Source organism: Cygnus atratus, chromosome 8 (assembly GCF_013377495.2).
Source record: "Cygnus atratus isolate AKBS03 ecotype Queensland, Australia chromosome 8, CAtr_DNAZoo_HiC_assembly, whole genome shotgun sequence".
NCBI lineage: Eukaryota > Metazoa > Chordata > Aves > Anseriformes > Anatidae > Cygnus > Cygnus atratus.
Genome location: NC_066369.1, coordinates 21,565,933 through 21,587,531, shown reverse-complemented (window position 1 = coordinate 21,587,531; position 21,599 = coordinate 21,565,933). Strand labels below are relative to the sequence as shown.

At 42.8% G+C, this 21,599-nt stretch overlaps 1 protein-coding gene across 1 annotated transcript in view; it reads right to left on the bottom strand.

Annotated features, from left to right (window-relative positions):
• PTPRF (protein tyrosine phosphatase receptor type F) overlaps window positions 1–21,599 on the bottom strand; it is a 371,540-nt gene that overhangs the window by 185,111 nt on the left and 164,830 nt on the right. The window contains exon 4 of the mRNA XM_050712309.1: window positions 2,582–2,727. Within this exon, the coding sequence (XP_050568266.1) occupies window positions 2,582–2,727 (146 nt within the window). The remainder of the gene's footprint in view (window positions 1–2,581; window positions 2,728–21,599) is intronic.

The window sequence follows — 21,599 nt, the reverse complement described above, 5'->3', positions numbered from 1 at the left end:
TTATTCCTTAATGGCAAGTCAGTGAAGGCACAGCCTTGGGCCACTGTTAATGCCAAACTCGTCCTTCTCCTATTACTGAGCACTGTAAAACTTGGAAATATTAACTGAACCGCAGATGGTGACAACATGAGGGAAAGGCACAAGACCCCTCCTGTCACTGGGGAATGCAGGGGCAGATGGAGAGACTAAGCTGTACACTGCTCCAGACACATGCGTCAGCCTGGGACCTGTATCACCTCTGTGTAAAACTTGTACCTGATTTCAAGAGCCCTACTTAAGTGTGCTTCTCACAGCACCAAGACCAAAGGAGTGAAAACAGGAATGAGAAAATAACGTGCACCCCAAGACTCTGCAGCAACAGGAAAAATAGGAAGAAATGAAAAGGTAACCAAGACCACTGAAAATCTGTTATTCCTCACACTGGAAGGAATAAACATTTTGCTTGAAATAATAGAAACAGCTTGCAAATAAACCCTAATTTGGGGTCAAGTAGCAGCAGACAGGACATTGGAAGGTGAACACTGCAGCAATATATTTTTTTAAATTACTTTTTTTTAAATTGGATTTTAAATTAAATACAGAACTGTAACAAAATGCTAAACTTACTATAATCCTTCCACAGTGTAGAGCTACTGCCAAATTTCAAAGCAACAGTCAGATGCAGAGACTAATTCAGTTCAGTGATAAGGACTGAAAAGCTATGAGGTGAAAGAGCAGAAAAGTCCTTTTTTCCCTTAATATCCCTTGAATAAATGCTGTGTGTGAGAGGAAGGGAGCTACAACCACTAGAGACCTGACAGACACCAAGACCAGAAACACTGTTCAATTTGCTAACTATGGATACCTCTACTCAGCATGTGTACATCAGATTTGAGTTTTTTTTTTTTTTTTTTTTTTAATAATTTTAACTGAATTCCGGTTTTCTTCTAAATAAAGACTAGCTTAGGAATGAGGTAGAATTAACAGTTACCTGGCAAAAAATACAGACATTATTCATTATCTCCTTACACATTAAAAATGCTTTAACTATGTATCAAAACTGAAGTGAATGAAGGTATGAAACTGCTCATGTAAATGCATATAATAATGTGTATCCTTCTGGTAAGCCACAACAGTCACCAAATTCACTACAAAGTTTATATTCACTTACAAATAAGAATGTTTAAACAGTACAGTACTATACAACAAAACAAACCTTTATACAAAAAAGTTTGCAATTGATTACTTTAATAAAGGTTTCCTGATCACATACAAAATCATGATTAAAAAACTGGTGACTTGAATCAATCTACTCTGGGCAATGAAGTCATCTGTGGTTTTGTCAGAAAAGCAAAAAGCAACAAAGACAAGGATTAGAGGAAAGACAGCAGAATGGTGGGCAGGGCCACATTTTCAAGGGCAGTTTTAGACAGAAGAACCCAACTCCAAAAAAAAAGAAAGCGGAGAAAAAGGTGGAGAAAGTCAGTGATAGTATATTTGATATTTAAAATATAAACCCAATTAGACATCTTTTATAAATATTTCTGATACCTGTTCTTCCTTCTTCCCTTCTCTCAGTCTGCTAGCCGGCTGAGGGAAGTGATTGTCCTGCTCTACTCTGTGCTGGTGAGGCCTCGCCTCAAGTGCTGTATGCAGCCTGGGGCACCACAGTATAAGGACATAAAACTTTTAGAGTCCAAAGGAGGGCTGCAAAGGTGGTGAAGGGTCTAGAGAGGAAGACGTATGAGGACTGGTTGAGGTCTCTTGGTTTGTTCAGCCCAGAGCAGAGGAGGCTGAGGGGAGGCCTCATGGCGGCCTGCAGCTCCCTCACGAGGGGAGCGGAAGGGCAGGTGCTGAGCTCTGCTCTCTGGGGACAGTGACAGGACCCGAGGGAACGGCTTGGAGCTGGAACAGGGGAGGGTCAGGCTGGGTGTTAGGAAAAGATTCTGCACCCAGAGGGTGGTTGGGCACTGGAACAGGCTCCCCAGGGCAGTGATCATGGCACTGGGCCTGCTGGAATTCAAGAAGCATTTGGACAACTCTCTCAGACATACAGTTTGGTTTTCTTGGGTGGTCCTGTGTGGAGCCAGGAATTGGGCTTGATGATCCTTGTTGGGTCCCTTCCAACTCGGGATATTCTACAATTCTAGGGAATTCAAATTACCCTGTCAGATGGCTTCACCATTCTCTTTTCAAGTGCATTTGTGGGAGGGGTGACAGCAGCCTTCGCTTAGAAAGCCTTCCAGTAGGATTTTGACATCCCACTTTTTAATTTCACTAGGGATAGCAGGCCAAGGAGGTGCCATATCAACTTTCACAATGAAAACAGAAAACTACTGCTAGATGCAACTTTTATCTGCCATCCCATTCAGTGCTAGCCTGCCTCTCATCTGAAGAAGGATCTCCCGTGTGTGCAACCAGCATCATGCTCACAAATAACACCAGCTCTACAGATTGCATTGCTGCAGGGAAGAAACTTAACTTTAAAGCCCTAGACTCTGTATTGCTGTGATGCAGAAATACCTGGGCTGCAGTAATGAGTACTGTGTACCTAAGACCTGCAGGAATTAGACTGTTTTCCAATTTTATTTATTTTTATTACCTCAAACCGCTGAGAACTGACTTTCTTCCCCTTCTTCATCCATGTGATACGAGGTTTGGGTTCTCCTGTTGCCTGACACACAAAAGAGGCCACTCCTCCAGAAATCCCAATCTGATCTTCAGGAGCTTTCATAAACGTTGGCTTGCCTGGAAAAACAACCAGATCACTCCCATGAGGACACAACATCAGATAAGCAAGGAATGCGTCATGTAAATCTAAATTAAAAGATAATTGGTGCTCCCACTACAAATCCAGGTTGAATGGCCTCGGCCACACAAATTCAGTACAGACTGCAACATGACAAGCACAGTTTCTGCTTGAGTACCCTTTTTCCTGAAATGAATAAAGTCCATCTGGTTTGCCTGTAAATGAGGGCAACAGAGGGCTCCCCCCCAGCCCCCTGGGCATTCATTCAGGTATATGACAATTTGAAACCATTTTTACAGCTTATTTTTTTAATAAATGGATTTTTGCAGGTTTATAACATGGTCACAGCACTGGAAATTACAGAACAGCTGACACACCAAATCTACAAAATGTACCATACGTTGACATTAGTTTTCCCGAAAGCTGTTAAGACATTTGTCAAAATTAACAGATACAGTTTTATGTGCACAGCTAAGAAGCTTTAAGTTCATTTTAGATGTGGGTTGACATAAAAATTCTACTGGCTAAGTATCTGGAAACCTGCACAGGCTGGCCTATGCTTCGTAAGAAACTAATCACTAAAACTGAAAGTCAGCAAGGAAAGCAAGGAAATCAAAGTGACTTTCAGGCCTGAAAGACTCAGCAGAAATGACAAAAAAAACATGTAATATTTTAATAATCAATAAAAAGTTTCATGAAAATACAGTTGTGTCTTTTGGATCAATAAAATTAGGTATCTAGGTTGAAAGTTCTTCATCTTTCTTGTGCATCCACTGTACAAGAAATGTTGGCAACATTTGACCCCAGGGCAGTTTTGAAACACTGCTTTGCCCAAGTAAGAAGCATATGATGATCTCTTATCCCCATGCAGCACTAAAACATTTAACCCCATGCAGGGAGTTAATGGAGTCCACCCATGATGTCACTCTGCACACAGGTCACCATGAGGCCACATTTTGAACGTAGCATACAGTTCTGATTAATCACATCAGAGATGAGCCTGGCCTAGAAACGGCACAGAGACAAAAAGGAGGAAATGCCTGCAGCCAGCGAGAGGAGGAGAGACCCCCTCAACTGCTGTCCCCATCGGAGCTGGCTGCAGTTCCTCACCTTCATGTTCTTGACACGTCCACGAAGGTGTCTTTTTCAGGGAAGCTTGGGAACATCTGTAAACCAAGGTGGTTTTAACATTAAGCTTTTGATGAACTGAGAGCTGAGTTTCCATGGTCCAGAAGGGATATGGATTCTGCAACCCCAAGAGGAAGCAACATTTAAATGTATTTTCCTAATGTGTAAGAGATTAAAATGATCATTGCTCGTTACAGCTGCGCTGACCTTGCAGTTAGTGAAAAGGGTGCTTGCTCTGCCCGCTCCTCATCCTACTCGCTGCCCTTCCCGGCCTCCAACCACCAGCAACCAAACCCTACATGCAGCTCCAGGGTCCAGAGCCTCTGCACCAGAGCTTCTCTGGAGCAGATGGAGCCCCTAACCTGGCAGCAAGCTGCTTTTTTTTGCCATTTTTTAAAGCAGGCTGGGGAACGCAGGGGCTTGGGGCAGGATCAGACAAGCATAAGGGGGGCACCAGAAGATGGGGCCCCTCCTTCAGCAGCAGCCACCCATTGCCCAAAGCTCGGAAGTGCAACTTTGCCCTTACACAGCAATATTTTAAGGCTTTGCTAAAACTGCGGGACTTCCTTAAGCCTATCTTCACCTTCTCGTTGAGCACACACCAGCTGCTTATGCAGGACCCATACATCCCCACAGGGTAACACGGGGCAACTCAACACTTGGGGCAGCTCAACCAAGTGACCTGCTCCAACCACTACGTTTTACAAGGCCGAGAGGCTCGACACAGACTGCAGCTGTGTGCTAGGGAGCCCACGAACCACTGACACAGGCCACAGATACCAGGGAACATGCCAGCCCCAGCCGGAGGTGACAGCTGAGACTCTAAGCTGCAAGTCTGGGCCTCTATTTCTGCAGCTTGCTCAGCTTTATTTCCAAAAGGCCTTTACAGACTGGGAATGCAATGGGGTTAGCACCATTCACACAGATGTGGGGACACACTGTCTGTCCTTGGCAAGCTGCTGGAGGAAAATCACAGAGCTGATCTGACCACAGACATTTACAGAGGTGTACTGAAATGGGCCCATGCTTGGTGAAGGAAGCCTCGAGCACTGGGCAAAGAAAATAGCTCAAAACCCAGAAAAAGCCTTTTTAAAACATAATAGCCACCATCTGCAGTCTTTGGCACATTGTCCTGACATTAACAGCAAGCAATTATTAAGTGTGCTTGCTTAACTGATGCTGATTTCACGTATTTACTCATCTATAATCATGTCTATTTCTACTTAGTTTATATTTACATATATCTGTGTTTATTCACCCCTCATCTATCCCAGTGAAATGTTAATTTACTGTTCAGGCAGCTGGTGATTGCAGCGTGATTGACTGTTTTGCTATGCAGTGTGCTGAGCTGATGTCTTGTATTGCATTTCTGCAGTTGATTTGTTCTTTTTATGTTTTTGTTATTTACTCTGTGATCTTAGTAAAATAGTCTAAATTTTTCAAATGACAAATGCAGCAGAATCCAAAACTTTTGTCCTTGAAGGATACAATGCAATTATATCTCTCACTGTACACCAACTCCCCACCTTGTACACTAAGGACTTACTTTACTTTCGTACATTTAAAAAAATCAATACTATTAAAAACCAGAACAAAAGGAAACTGAATGTTCACAGGCAGTAAAATCTAAAAAAACCTGCTGCCTTGTTCAAACTTGAATTTACATTGTTGTAATGAATCTTTTTCCCCCTACACATTTAATTGAGCAACACTGATTTCTGGAAACCATCTAAATCCACCGAGACTGGTCACGAAAGTATGCCTGTATATAAAGCAAATTCTCACACAGTCTGAGAAAAATTTCTACAAAGCAATTTGAAATGTTTGTATGCCCTAAAGTTTTAAATGGAAGTACTAATTAAGCAAACCTAAAATCCTGAGTTCTGGCCCCAGGACAATAGTTGGGCATGGGCATACATATTTTTAAACCTATTGGTAACTTTTACAGAAACTCCCAAACTTTCTCTCAGTGAGAGCTAACAAAAATATGAGATTTCATCCAGGAGATTCTTGGATTCCAAGGAAAACACGTTTGGTGGACTAGATGACCTCCCCAGCTGCCCTCCCGTCACCATCTCTAACTGCTGTGGGACACAACAGTACGGTCACCTCGAAGGACAGCAGTAACCACCAGGGACAGAGCCACGTAATGGTGTGAACAGTCTTTTTTTAACCTGTTTTGAAAGTTTGCACTCTTGGGGTAGCCTTGGAAACACAATCAGAAAAAATAATGGTGTACTGAAAATACAATATTTAATCAGTTACGAAGTCATTCGCCTGTTCCTCTCTTCTTAAAAAAAACATGACCCAAGTCTCCACAGATGATTACCTTCGTGCCAAGTCTGAAGTTTAACATTAGTTGTTCAAACAAACTACAAATAAATACATGGATCTGAAGTGTCTTTTGTAGTGAAATCCTGTCATTTCCATAATGAAGTTAGGACCAGGCAGAGCTGAATATATATATATATATATGTGTGTGTGTATATATATATATATGTGTATATATGTGTATATATGTGTGTATATATATATATATATATATTCTTTTTCAAACTTTCAACAAGAAGACTGTTCATATCCTGAAGACAAAGCAAGAGAGAACCTACTGAGCAAGTCCTGGGTGACAGCAGGGAGAGGTGTCAGGGGGCTGGGTGCCCATCACACCCACCTCTGCTTACTACATCACACAGAGTAACAACTCCAGACTTGTATATTTGTCATTTGATAACTCCAAGTCCAAACGACTGCAGCCTCTCTCCCCCTGGCCTCTCTGCTCAGGGCCAGATCCCCAGAGCACGCTCGGTCCTTGCCCTCAAAATGAATTCTTGCTCCTCACTTCATAACCAAGTTCCCATGACACTAGGAGTGGAAATTACTGGTATCATCGTTTCTATTTACTCGTAAGCCTCAAGCAGGAGCAAAGGAAAAAATTTCACCTTCTTGGTTTACATTTTTTCCTGCTTGGTCTTTGCTCAGAACTGCATTATTCTATAGAATTTATTGGAGCAACAGTTCTGAAGTGAAAGACAGCAAAAAATGGAGTGTTTTGTGTTTTAAGAAATGGGCTCTGTCTTATTTGACAGGGAGCTGAAAGATAACTAGCTCAGACACATCCCTCCATTAAGAAACTTTTTTTTTTAAAACGTTTCAAAGAAAGGGACTTTCCTTTCACAGCTAATACTGCTGAAAAAGTCACTTGCTGAGCAAACAGAGATTTCTGGATAATCCTATCAGCTGAATCACAAGTAGGGTCTCACGGTGGGGAAACCATGCTAGCCAAGATTTACGCACACTCAAGTCTGCTTCAGTACACCAGAGGACAGCAGCAGGCTCATGCAGAGACCTGGGCTGAGCTAGGGTGCGTGAAGCTTTCAAAGGCAATGCTCCCCTGAGTTATGTTTGAACAGGTCCACAAGAACATGGGTACAGACAGCCAGAGAGAGAAATACCGGCGGCCAAGTCAGGCATGCACTAGCCAGTAAGGCTGCTGGCTGCCCTACCCAGCAAAAGGACATGGGGTGGCCTCGGAGGGGACCCTGAAGCCTCAAAAGCACAATCTGTGGTCTGCGGCAGAACTGGTGACACAGCCTTCCTGCAGGGCAACCGAGAGCAAGAGACAGCCAACCATGAAGATGCATCTCTCTCACTCCTATTATATATAAAAAATCACTGTTGTTCTCCGCTATTCTAGACAATTTGCTTGTTTTGAAACAACACTTATAAATCAGAAAACCATCTCAGCTGCTATCTTAAAATTTGCCCTACCAAGAGTAGTAACATTTCAATTCTCCTTTTTTCATTTTTTTCCCTTAAAAAATAACTAACAACAAAAACAAACAAACCAGTCCAGAGTGACTTCAACATCGCCCAGGCTGTTTCCACACACTATACAGCCTCTCCTCAAAACAGAGGACTTTCCCAAGGAGAAAAATCCCTCTTGCCAGATAACCTTCAAGGCCAAAGCACAGAGGGATGGAGCCTTTCTCCCTCTAACATCGCAACGTGTCCTTTACGTGAGCCATATTACATATGATCCGCATTGCCCGACTGGCAGAGCCTTGAAAATGATGTTGGGTCATGTATATTTAGCACTGATTCTCATCTTTTGCTACACGTTAAGCATGCAGCAGTCACATGAAAGATGTTTTGTTGTAATTTTGTAATAGCCAAAGAATTTAAAGTGGCTAAAATGTAATATATGCCAACATAAATATGGCACTTATACACAAATATTAACTTGTTTATTTCAAAAACACATCATCAGATGGTTTCTTAAAATAAGTGAGAAAATGAAATTGAATTCTGATGCTTTTTCAAGTATTTAGCACCCACATCAAATGTACCTCATCCAAAAATTCTAATTCAGAAACCAGCAATCATAGTGCTCCTCCTGTTCTCGTGGATGCTGTTTTTCCACAGAGTCACACACAGGTTTGAGAAAAATGAATTATTAAACACATCTCTGCAATTAAGTGTTCTGTGAACACTCACCTGCTGCGAGAGATTTTAAAGAAAAATAACTCTGTCCTCCCGCTACAAGTGCCCACTGTTCTCAGCAGAACAGAAGGGCAGCCAAAAATAAGACTGGCTTTGTAGGAGAGGGGAGCTTCCATTTTTATCAGAAAGCTTTTATGTCTTGGGCTAAATTAAGTCTGAAAGTAGTCTATTTTGTGAAAGAAAAAATAGTTACAGTTGTGATATGAGATGAACTAGATGAGCACATGCAATAGGAATACGTGGGTAACCTTATTTAGGTGCGCAGGCTACATGAATTAAAAGAAGTTACTGACACAAGCAGGAAAAGATCATAGTGGGAATAGTTCTTTCATCTGGAAATTGTGAAATTCAGGTTTAAATCCCTGTCTTTAACCTTCCCCATCACCTATGCTGATGTACAACTGTGCTTTGGCTTCCACTGTGAAATGTGCCTGCTGCTCCACACAGCTGCTGTCAGGATGAGTACAATGAAAATGATGATGTGGCTCCGCTGTTACACCACCAGGAAGAAACCAAGAACGACACAGGCTTCCTCATGCTCACGGCTGACTTTGAACGGGAAATAAAGTGGTTTAGAAGACAGAGGTGGCCCGTTCTTATACATACAGCAAGAACTTCCCTCTTAATCTGTTTCCTTTATGACCTTGGGCGATTGATAGCTGTGCACGGATGGATGCCTGCTAGAAAGATATGCCGGTGAAAATCACTCTATGATTTTTCTCCTAAGCACCTGCTGCAGAGCAGGAGGCAAGCCACCAGGCTCTCTCCCTATCCTAATGTGTAATATCCTTGTATTTTCCTTGCAATATACCCACCATTATTTCACTGTGATTCCTGTCCCTTTGTGGTCGTTACGAATACTGGTTGGCAAGATGTAATTTTTCAAGCTTGCACTTTGCATTTTTGGATAATTTACAAGTGTGAAGAACCTGTTTGAGCCTTGTAATAACATCTCTTTAACAACAGCTTACCAGCATCAATGGGTCTTGCTGACCACAATGCTAATTCATTCTTTAATTCCTCCTATTTTTTGTTGTAAGTTTACTCTGCTACAGCACTCTGTAACTGAAAAATTTATCCTTCTTTTTGCCTGGTGTAAGGTACTTAATAAAAAAAAATACAAATATATATGCTTGGGTGTTGCATGCACAGGTACATAAATTTCCCTTTATCCAATGGATCATTAACTTTTCCCCATCCACTTTAAAGAACACTTACAAAACACATCCCAGCCACAGAAGATGGCATTCCAAATCCACACATTCCTCAGACTGCTCTGAAATACAGAAGGCTACCTAATGTTACTTGCACACCCTACTCTCTAGTTTTATCATCTTGTTAGGTTTTAATGCTTAAGAGATGTCCAACAGCTAGGACAAATGATTCTGCTATTTCAATCCCATTTTGGTGGTTGAATTTTCCAGCTTTAAGTGTGTTTGTCCATAACAATCAAATCTACAAAGATTATCTCAAAGCCAGTTGCATTACTCCTCACCTTCATTACCTGGCTTCCATAAAGCTTCTCACAGATACCTCCTGAGTTCATACAGAATGAAACCAAATAAAGTGAATGATTAATACATAACTCTCTAAGTAGTAGATCGTTTAACGTGCTCAGCGACCTCCATAACTTTCAGCAGAAAAATTAAATTAAAAATAATAAAAGCAGTCATCCAGCAGAGGCTGTGATTTCCCCTAAACGCAGTGAACCAAGACGCCAGGTACTCGTTTCAGGGCGAGACCCGCTGCGCTTTGTTTATCTGTAAATAAGTTTAATTGAGGAGAATGCAAGGGCACACGCCAGACCAAATGTGTAATTTTATCAGTATCTACAATGACCTAAATTCACAAACTCTTGCCATCTCTCTGGCTCCTCCCTTCTCAGCTAACAGGGTGCTGCTTACAATTGCTGCAGCCTCTTTCCCCACCGTAAGCCCAGCCTAAATGCAGAACCTTTTCCAAAGGGGATGATGTGCCTGTGTGCATCTTCATGTGCAAACTGCCATTTGCAAGCACTCTTTGCTCTTTTCCTAATACAGGATTTATACTTAGTAAATCCAACATAAATCATTAAGTAATATTTAAGGGAAAAGTGACCATTTTAAAATTCCTTCTTAAAACGACGTGTTAATAACTTGTGTGTCCTGTCAACAAAAATCCACTTCTGGCCAGGCGTCTGACCTGGTTATACATAAACCAGCCCCACACCACTAGAAACTGTGCCCACTCTTAAACGTTGATGTTTGGAGAAACCTGCTTATTCCACAGAAATCCTGACTAACAGCAGTTAGTTCACTCAAATGTTAAGGCCGCGATTACTGGGTATTAATAAACTGCAGCAACAGCCTGCCATTATAGCGCTGCACTTCAGCAAATTTCTAATTCTGTCTCTTTATGAATCATGGAAATTGTTGAAAGAGTTTAAACACCTAAAATTAGCTGACATGATACTGAAACAGAATTGTCTCAGTCATCCATCACACACGGATGCCGTGCAAGTCACTCAGCAGTGCTGCACATTCTGGGTGCTGATTTATTTGTGGAGGGAGTTTCAGGCAGACGACTTAGCCCTTATCGCAACGGGGAGGTGGTTTCTCTCCGTAGCATGTCTGCAGGGTGCCTCCAGATTTTGCGCACAGGGTGGCAAATTTTCTCCATTATTTTTCACGGCTGTTGTAATTGCAATGTCTTTCTCAAAGTGCCTGGCTGGCTATCAGTGTGAGCTGCTTTACATCTCAGTAAGAAAATCCTCAACTCTGGCTAATCCCTGTGCTATGACTGACTTTTTTCCATGTTTTTTTATTTTTGTGTGCACACGCTAGGGAAGGGGTGGAGGTAGGTTTACTCTGACACCGTTATTACAATTGCTTCCAATACCTGAAACAACACATTGCTAGAAAAAGCAAAATATGCCAAGAAGCACCGAGCAACCCTGCATCTGACTGAAGAATGCTGATTAAAAATAAAACAGAAAAACAGCCCAGAAAAGCACCCTTCCAGATCCTGAGGCCTTCTTCATTTCCCCTCCTCTGTTTAGAGCTTTCCCAGAACTGCTGCAATCTGTGCATCCAGATTGCCACGTATCCTGGGGAAAAGCCAGACCCCCGTACGTGGGTTTCGCTTTGAATTGCAGCTCCCCAGCTTTTACCCCAAGCATTACATGGAGCAGAACAACAAGGGCGAGCGGGGACGCTGCTCTCGCTGTAGTGCTTCCAGCAGCCTGACAGAACGGCTTTCTACTTTGCTTGAATTTAAAATTGAAACCTGAAGTCAAATTTCCACCTGGTAATAGCTTAAAGGCACTTCCAATTAACTTGGTAATACACACTTTCTGAGTTAATAAATTTTTCACCCTCTGTGTTTAATACAATTAAACATTTGGGCCTTTGGCCTTAGACCTTACTTAGCTTGACAAAGGATTGCAAAGAGACTGCCTCCAATTATCACCATTTACACAACATCCACTTAAGGGCTTTCAAATGCACACCTAGAGAGCATCTGTTTAATCATACACAAGGCACAGCACCCGAGTTTCCCTTTATCCAGGAATTTATTTAGGCCTTCTCTCTCCTGCACAAACGCATGCCGTGCTCCAGCCTGTACCGCCAGCCCATGGGCTCCCCAAGCAGCCCCCCTACGCGCCCGAGGCCGTCCCTAACAGCCGTGCCTGCTCCTTCTGACTCGTCCTTCCACATCTGCATTTTGGTTTTTGCAAATTTCTCCAAAACTTCAAAGTTAACGTAAAGTGCATTGCATAACGTAAAGGACCCGTAAGATATGCAGAAGCAGAAAACAAAGAACTAAAATCTTGTGCTTGAGAAAACATGAAAATTAATTTTGCCAGCATGCCTACCACATTAAACACCATATTCTTTTACACAAAGGGATTAAAAGGTTTTAATCCCTCTTTGCAAGCAGCTAGTCCTTGATTCAGCAGTTCAAAAGGCTTTGCCAAGCTCACGTTTTTCCTCTGGTTTTACAAATTAAAAGCGAATATAAACCTTATTTTGTAAACAGAGAGTGTAGTACAAGGGCTTTAATAGAACCAGGAGCCAGAGTAAGCAACTTCTTCACAACATCCTTTACTAAAGCAAAGGCATTCCTGGGCTCTCAGCAAGGCCTTTGGCAAGAGAACTGCATTTCATTTTAATGCTCCTGTACATTGTTCTGTCCTCCTCCTAGTAATGAACTGAATTTCTGCTTCATCTACCTGGTGAGGAGGAAAATGTCCTGCTTAATGATAACGAGGGCATTCCGGTATTTCCATTACACCAGTGATTTTTTCTTGTTTGTACAAACATTTTTTATTATTCAGCAAGCATAGTACAGTCTGTAAAAAAAAAAAAAAAAAAACAAGAAAAATCATTTCCACATTTAAATGTTTACCAGAGTGAAAGGAGTTTCAGCAGGTGGCTGGGCACCCAGGCAAAACACTCTCAAGTGTTTAAAAAAATTATTGATTTTTGCTCAAGCTTACATGAAATACCCCCCAAACCAGGACTATTTCCCCATTAAAAGACTTCCTCCACGTCTGACTCCTTGTGAAGCCTCGATGCTGAGGCTCGATGCTTCTGGGAGACGCTTCGCTGAGATCTCCCCACAACGCTCTATGTCAGTGGTGGCTGACTGAAGGCACAGCGTGACATGCAGCTCGAAAGCCACTCAAGCAGAGTTTTGATGCCAGGGCTTCCCCACGCGACTGGCAGCAGGGCTGCTGAACAGCTTGGACACTCCGCAGGACAAAGGTATGAACCAGAAGGGACTGCTGAGGCCACACTGCTCAGCGCCTGCTGCACGCTGACCTTGGCGCAAGCAGTGGTGGAGCTGGGAAGGCTCCAGGAGCTGCTGCCTCCTGTCCGTGCACTGCCCCTGAGCCTTCCCCAGATGGTTCTGCACACGTGGAAAACACCTCCTGACTCCATCCAACGTGAGCCCCATGGTGAAGCACACGAGTGACTCGTGCCAGGGAGTCATGGCTTTACAGCGGCCGCAATCCGGCCCCTCTTCGGCGCAGGGCAGGGGCTCTGTCCAGGAGGCAGCCGGTCCCATCCTCCACACAGCACTTTCTGGTTCAGAGGGCTGACTTTTAGAAAAAGGCTTCAAAACTAATCACCTTCATGGTTGCTGCATTCTTCATCTAATTTTTCTAGCATCTACTCCTCGCTGTGTTATGAATTTACCTGATAGAAACGAAAAGCTCTTTTCATTTTAATAACTTTTCTCTGTATAGATGATCAGGTCAGCCTCTCTTTCCAGACTAAGCTCTTTAAATCTCTGGCTACCAGGCACGTTTCCAGATTTGAATTTTTTGTGGCCTTTTACTTTTCTGCTTTTATCTATTTCACCTATTTATGCACAGAGCTCCAAGAAATGCAGAAAGCTGCGGTCTACACTGAAGTCGCTGCTTGCCATGCCATGCAAAGCTGCTGCAGCCCCAAGGAGCCCAAAAGAATGCCGTGGGACCATGGAGGGATCCATAGTGGTTTAGAAGGATGTGCTGGGAGTTGAATCCCAGCCCACCACATGCTGACCTCAGCTGCCGGTCACTGATCTTGCTGCAACATCAACTCCTGCAGCTCCTGGTGGGACACAAACAGACCAAACTGCAACGGGAATAGGTGGCAGGGAGTTACAGTGCACAACCAAAACCATAGCAGCAGGAATCCTTGACGTGGGCTCTCAGCCTGTGCCTCCCTGTGAAGACCTTACTGCTCAGGTCACACTTGGAGCCATGATCCCCACGGGCTGCAGCAGTGCCTGAGGAGCTAGGGTTACTGAGCCAGCAGCAAGCAGGAGCTCAGTACAAAGACCAGGAATGTCTGTGAACAATCCTCAGTAGCTCCAAAGCTCTTCTTCTTCTTGTGTACTCAAGTATGTTTTTCATGTATTAGCCAGGACCTCCTCAGAAACAGCTCTGGGTTGCCCCCGAACCCAGCCTCCAGCATCATCAGCTACATTTCTCCTCCCGTCAGCAGAAGTCCCAGCGGTGAGCAAGATCCACAGGCTCTCAGAGGGCAGCTGGGAATTGCAAGTGGCTGCTTCACCGCTGAATCCTCGCCATGTGGGCACCTGGATAAGCCTGTTGGGAGAACCCAGAACCAGCCATACCAGCATTCACGCGGACTTTTGGGCCCAGAAATATGTTTATCACCAGTGCTGAGATGCCCAAACTCACAGAAGGCTGCATGTGCCACAGGAGAGCTTTAAACAAGAACGCTGCTCGCAGAGATGTGCTGTACTTGTTGTTTGCCTGCATCACTTACTTTTATTCTCAGTGCTAGAAAAAGCTATCATTCGCTACAAGCTTAAGGGACATGCACCGTGCACACAGATGACGAACCTGTAAGGTTTGCTTTTAAGCTCTTTGTGGAGACTACACAAGAGCTATTTATAATAGAAAACAAATTTGCTTTTCAGAATTGCTGTATCTAAGTCTCCTTCACCCATCCCCGCTCTGTTGACCAAGTCCCAAGGTTCCTGGCTTCACATTTGATTTGCTCAACTAAAATCCATACCAGCACAGAGAATGACAAGCCACCGCAGTTCGAGCTAAGTACGTGTCTCAGGTTTTACATGCACGAGAGAGAAGGAGCTGTTCCTACCTCAGGGATGTAGCACCCCAGAATATTTTGTGAAGGACATACACCAGGGTGAAACAAATCTATACAAGATAAAATCTGAAGCTTGAAAGAACGGCAGCCTTCCTCACCTACCGCAAGTCAGCACATTGCTAAATCATAACAGTCTGGAAAGAACAGGGAGATGAGACAAAGAGCCTGTCCAATTATGCCTGCCTCAAGTGAATTTTATTAGTCGCTCAGCTGTATTAGCAGTGGGGATGGTATCCCTGCACATAGCCAAGTAGCTCTCACTTAAGAATTACCCATGCAGGAATAATGCCCTGCCTATCACCAATCTTTGGTTTTCATTTTATGTTTTGAAGGTGGGTGCCTGCCAACTCCGCTCATGTTCTCCAGGAATAAATGTTTATCAAAGGGGGTTCCCCGTTTGCTGAGCTGCAATGAGTTACACCAACAGCACGTCAAACGGGATGTGCCTGTCATCATCATCAAAGAGGAATTTGAAATAGGAACAGTAAGCAGCAACACCCAAGCACTGAGCCCAACAGAGCAAGTGTAATTTGGGACAGCCAAAACACAGAGGAGCAGAGGGCTGCGCGGGGCTGTCCTGTCCCTCGGCCGCACAGGGCTGCAGTGCACCGCATCCTTCATAAATGGATCACACCTCCTCTTAAGTGAGGTTTGAGCTTCAGCCACATCTCTTCCTGGAAAGCTGTTCCAAACTGCTGGTCACAGAAACATCAGCTGGGAAGTGGACTGTGGTTTCTAAAGTTATTTGTTGCAGGTTATACCCACTTGTTTGTATGACCCTATGCTTATATGACCCTTTAGTGGAAAAGGTTTCCATTCCTTCTCTGTCCCTTTCCTCTCTTTGCCCCAGTTTATACTTTGGATTACTTTTACCCCCCCCCCCTTCTTTCTAGTAGTAAAATGTTTGCTAATATATTCCCCTATGAGACCCGTCAGAATAATTATCTCCTCTATTGGAAAAAGATACTGCATGTTGATTCTTATGAGGTTTCTTTAATTCTGCTTCATGATCTCCTAGTAGATCCCACAACGCTTAAAATCCCGGTATCAGCACCATTTTATAGAAAACCAGGAAAAAGCATACATTTGGGTTTGGGCATCTTGAGAGTACTTGTCATAATCTCATCAACATCTTTTCTCCCCACACACTTTTTTTTTTTTTTTTTAAGTTAGGCAGCTGAAAAAACTGTTATACTTCACAAGGTCTCCAAACAGCTCAACGTTTGGCAATTCTCCATCGTCCCTATTTGTTCCTCTCCAAACATAGCTGTCTTTACTGATCAGACTTCCCAGTCTTTTCCTCACATTGCTTGTGGTCTCTTTGCTTACTCGTCAAAACCTTTCTGAGGCTGCTCATCTGCTTAGGTTTTGAGCTCCTCCTCTGGCTTTTTTTTTTCTTGTTGTTAATATTGAGTGCAGAAACTACCGGCTTCACCCATTTCTGAGTAGGTTTTACTAGCTAGTTCCCCTTAATTTGCCCTTAAGAAAAGTCAAGGACTGTAGTAATATTTGGATATGACTTTTCGTTGTTCTTAATAAACTGAAACAAGAAAATTTTAAGTCGTAGCTTAATTTGTATGATCACATCTACAACGTCTTCCCGACTTACCACTTCCACATTTGAAAAAACTTGCATTTCACATGCAGAAAGTGTCTATTAACACAGCTGCTTGGATACCTCCACTTGCACCTTCACAAACAAGTGTATGTCCAGATCTCCCTCCATTTTAACTATGGTCATGGAATGAAGAAAATGTTTACTTTTAACTAGCCAGAAGCCTGAAAGGTACATTTATTGTGTAAATTAGGAGCTATGCTGTAAAGTCATGCAAAACATGCAATTCAGCTGTTGTTAATATAACAACAGATAATTAAAAGTGAGATAAAGGTTAAAAAAAAAAAAGCAGAGGATGAACCTTAAACTAGGAAAACGAGCCCACCAGCACAAGAGCAGCTGTCTGCATTCTCAGTGCTGAGATCGTACGGAGACGGCTGACAACACGATTTGCAAAGTGCTGAAATCACCCAGCAGCACCAGTCATAATCTTAGATTCACATTTCCTTCAGCCAAGCTTTTTCCCACTATTACTGGTGATAAAGCTGGCATATGAATTAAAGGTTTGAGAAAAGATGATGACAGTACAGAAATTAATCACGCATTAATTTAAAACTTCCAACTCTTTGCACTCTGAAGTCATCGCACTGCCACATCCCGGAGGGAAGCGACACGCTGGTCCAGCACCACAAGGAAATACTGCCTCCTATTCCAGGTGACTGAGCCTTGAAAGCTATTAAATGTTTTCACTGAGTTGCATCAAATTGCATTTCAGAGGCTAGTGTTTAAAATTCCAAGTATTAGAAAGCCCCATTCAAAGTATTATAAATTCAGCAGTGGCAGTGCAGCAGACAGGGATTTATCTTTCAGACTACTGCGATCGTTATTAATAATATTACCAGCCACTTTTGTTTTGCTAATTTGGTGCTTCACCTATGAATAAGTGAACTTCACGAAATAAATTATATAGAACAATATTAGTGTTGTTCTTACTGTATTAACAGGCACCCATGTATGTAATTCGTCCACTGCGGTTTCTGAGCGCATCCACGCTGCACGTAATGCCATTAGGCATCGATGGGCTGGCTCGCAACCAAGCTCACACTTTATGGACTCCCTTCTGGATGGCAGCACAAGTGAACTTGGGAGGAAAAGCAGCGCAGGAGGACACCTGTCCTCTGACACGGACTGAGGAATTCCAGAGGTGCCTTTTCAGTTCTTATCTCCTTCATGGATGAGTTGATTTGGGGTCATTTTTCTTTCTTGGAATTCTTGAACAAATCAGTCAAAACGCTCATTGCTAAAATTAAAGCAGCTTAACTCGAACGCAGGACTCTGTCACACGTTGTCAAATGTGCTACAGAAAGCAAGGAGTACAGAAACAACTTCATTGCTGCTGTCCAAATGCAAGTTGGTGGTTGCATGGGAAATAGAAGTCTGAATTTAGGAGCTGACAGGCAGGTTCAGGGAAGAACGTATATTATTTTACAACCCTTCTCTCCTTCGATTCTTCGCTCATCATTTTATTGAAGAAACAGACGTTGGCTGCTTGGTACATCTGCTCCATAATTCTTTTTTCAGAATTCTGAAGTTTCCTTAAAATCCAGGTTTGTTGCCATTTTGGCATGATTTAAAGAGTGACTGGATCTAAATGACTCAGAAGTACCGCAAACATCTACTTATGCAAAACCTCTATTTTTTTTTTCTTAAACATTGAGAAGACCATTCCATTTATGAAAGAAACGAGGAAAACACTACATTAGGAGTTTTAAAAGGGCCATTATCTACAGGAAGCTTTAGCAAAGCAGTAATAGTGTCACTCACTTCCTAGAGCTCACATCCTTCTATTAATCTTCAATATAAAATCAGAGAAAAATACATTATTAACTTCTCAGCAAGTATATTCTAAGTAACTATGTGCTTGCAACTGGATTTTCAAGTTCTTTAACTCTGGATGTCATTTAGGAATTTAAGAGAAGGAAACAATTGTTTTTGCTTTTATGGTCTTTCATTAATTATTGGTGACGAACAGTCACAACCACACATCCTAGATAATTGCTCTCTGAAAGGGCAATATGCCCACTGCTCCAAAGGCAACTCAGCTCTTCCCACCCGCCACTGAGTGTCCAGAAAATGCTCTGCTTGCCAAACATGACATATCGAAGCCTGATTTCAAGTGCAACAGGCCAGGCTGAAAACCAGAGCAAACACTGCAACAAGCTTGCTTCTATCTCCTCCAATCTACACAGTGACAGCTTGCTAAAATATTCTTGTCCTAGTTACTTGAGGAAAGCAAATGTTTTCTGCTATCTTCTACTAGTACACCTGCAAAGGATGGAAAAACATGATACAAACAAAAAGCTGGGGCAGGCGTAACTGTCTTTATGGAGCCTCAGACCACTTCGGCAATATAGGTAAGGAAGAGACAGAAAGGAACCGATTTTCTGCTTTTAACTGTTTATGGAAAAGAGTCCACAGATCACAAAAGTATGGTTGGAAAGGGACCTCTAAAAGTCTCCAGTCCAACCTCCACTTGAAGCAGGACCCTCACCAACACCTTATCAGCACTGGTACTGTCTCCTGAGGCTCGGGAAGGTCTGGGAACAGAGAACTGACAGCCTCGCTGAGCAGCCTGCTCCAGTGCTGCTCTGCCCTCCAAGTGGAGGTGTTCCTAGCACCATCTGATCCTCTATCACAATTATTAAGTGAACTTCAACACAGTCTCCTCCATCTCTGCATCTCATCTCCGCTAAACTTCTTTATCTATTATGACAGCTATTGAGCAACTGGATGACTAAAGATGGCAGATACTATGACTGTATGTATGCATCAGAGCCCGTGTTTAAATAAACAAAAACATTATTTTCAAACATGGCTAATCACCACATAAAAAGATTTATTGATGGGATTCCAGGACAGGGCTGAATGCATGTTGCAGCAGCAGGGACTGGCTTCAATAAACACAGAGCTCCATTCCAACCGCATGTCTCAAAGATAAAAGAAAAATTGGAGTGTAATCGAATGCAATGGATTAAATAACAAAAGAAATAAAACAAATGGACAATGACTTTGTTTCATCATATGCACTGTGCATACACACACACACCCTGCCACAGTTCTGGGCATGTCAAGAGTTTATGAATCATAGAATAATCAAGATTGGAAGGGACTTCTGGAGGTCATCTGTTATGAATACCCATTTAAAGCAGCACCAGCTTCAAGGTTGGATCCAACTCTGAAGCTGGATCAGGTTGCCCAGGGCCTTGACAAGTCAAGCTTTGAATGTTTCCAAGGATGGACGTCCCACAGCCTCCCTGTGGTCCTGGTCCAATGTTTAACCATCTTCATGGTGAAGAAAAAAATAAATTAAAAAATTATATGCTATCCGTATTCCCCATGGTGCACCTTACACGTGTCAGCTCTCAGCTCCAAAAACCTGTCCGAAGACCCTGATTCCTCCTGTCCTACTTGCTCCTTTCAGGCAGGTGAAGACAGCAGTAAAGTTCCCATTAGCCACCTCTTCCTAAGGCTGAAGGAACGCAGCTCCCCCAGCTTCTTCTGGCACATCTTGTGCTCTGGAGCCCCCTCACCAGCTCCATACTCATGCACTGCGTGCCCACACACCAGTCCCTGATGCTGCAATCCTTTCCCCATTACTTCATCACAAGTTGGTGTGTTTTGATACCTGCCTTAAACAGGAGTGGCTATGCTTAGGAGTCAGTCTCCCTCTCCCATCTTTCAGTTTGAGGCTCTGTGTTCACAAGCTTCTACAAGCTATCTGCTGTAAGCATAAAGTATGACTATCACTAATGAAAGATGACTTCTTACAATACCTCCAAGACCATATGAACTGTGCAGGAAATCACCCTGCAAATTTATCTCCCTTACACAGAAATATTACTTGACTAGCAGCCATTGCCCTTCCAAATTAACTTCACTTACAATTATTTCAAATGTTTTCACATCTTGCAACACCAGCACAGAGAATGGCAAGCTCCTGAGCGCTGTTATTCCCGTAAACCTGGTGGTTGTCATCTTCCTCGCAGACCTGCTAGAGAGCCTGTCTCCAGTTAAACTTTCAGATTTCCACTATTCACTTCCCCCACCCTATCGGTTGTGAGTCAAATAGCTCTTCTGCTGTGCTTACTGGCCCTAATGAAGGGCACCATGAAATATGGGGTCTCATTATCATTTCTGAATCATCATATGCAGGCACTCTAAAACAAAAGCAGTTCAATGCAGCTCCTGCTACACTGGATTGATACGCACACTACTAACATTAAAACACTTCCAAAGACACTTCCCACTTCTGTTTCAACACATCACCTCCATTTAAGTTCAGTTATTATGCTAGTCTGTGTACCAAATGAATCCCAGTTGCACCTTCCACTAAATAATGAAGCAATTGAGCATTTTAGAGCCGCAAACAAACAGAAAAAAATGCCATTTTTGGATTTCTAAAGCAGTCCTTTTGGCACTGCAAAAAGAGAGCTTGACATCTGAGATATAAAGTGCTCAAAAGAAGGCTGTAGCAGTTAATCAAAGGAGAATGATGACTGCAACAAACTTTATCAATCCTGACATGGCAAAATGAGAGCAGGAGACCACTATCCTGGACTGGTGATTCCATTAACTCCTTGCATTACTATATTTCTATTTATTCTTGACTGTTCACACACTAGCAATAGTCCTGAGGTAAATAACAAGAGCAGCAGAAGCACATAGAGCCTGCTGTTATCAAACCTCCGTTTTAGGGAAATCACCTTGATCCATTCCCCAGTCCACTGAGCACAACCAGGGAGGCAGGAAGAGTCAGTTCTGCTGGCAGCGGCAATCGGAGCAGTAAGACAGTCTTTTTCTATAATCCCTGAATTACTTTGACTTTGTCCAATAGAAACTAAACTATTTAGACTCTGGCACCATCACAAGAATTTAGTGCCATGGGAAATATATATTCTATGTATTTTATATAAACAGATCTTTCTTCTTGATTCCCCCAGTGCCCTTTCACTTTCCGTTGTATCCAGCTCTTACAGACATTTGTAATTCCCACTCACGCACGCGTTCAAGAACCAAT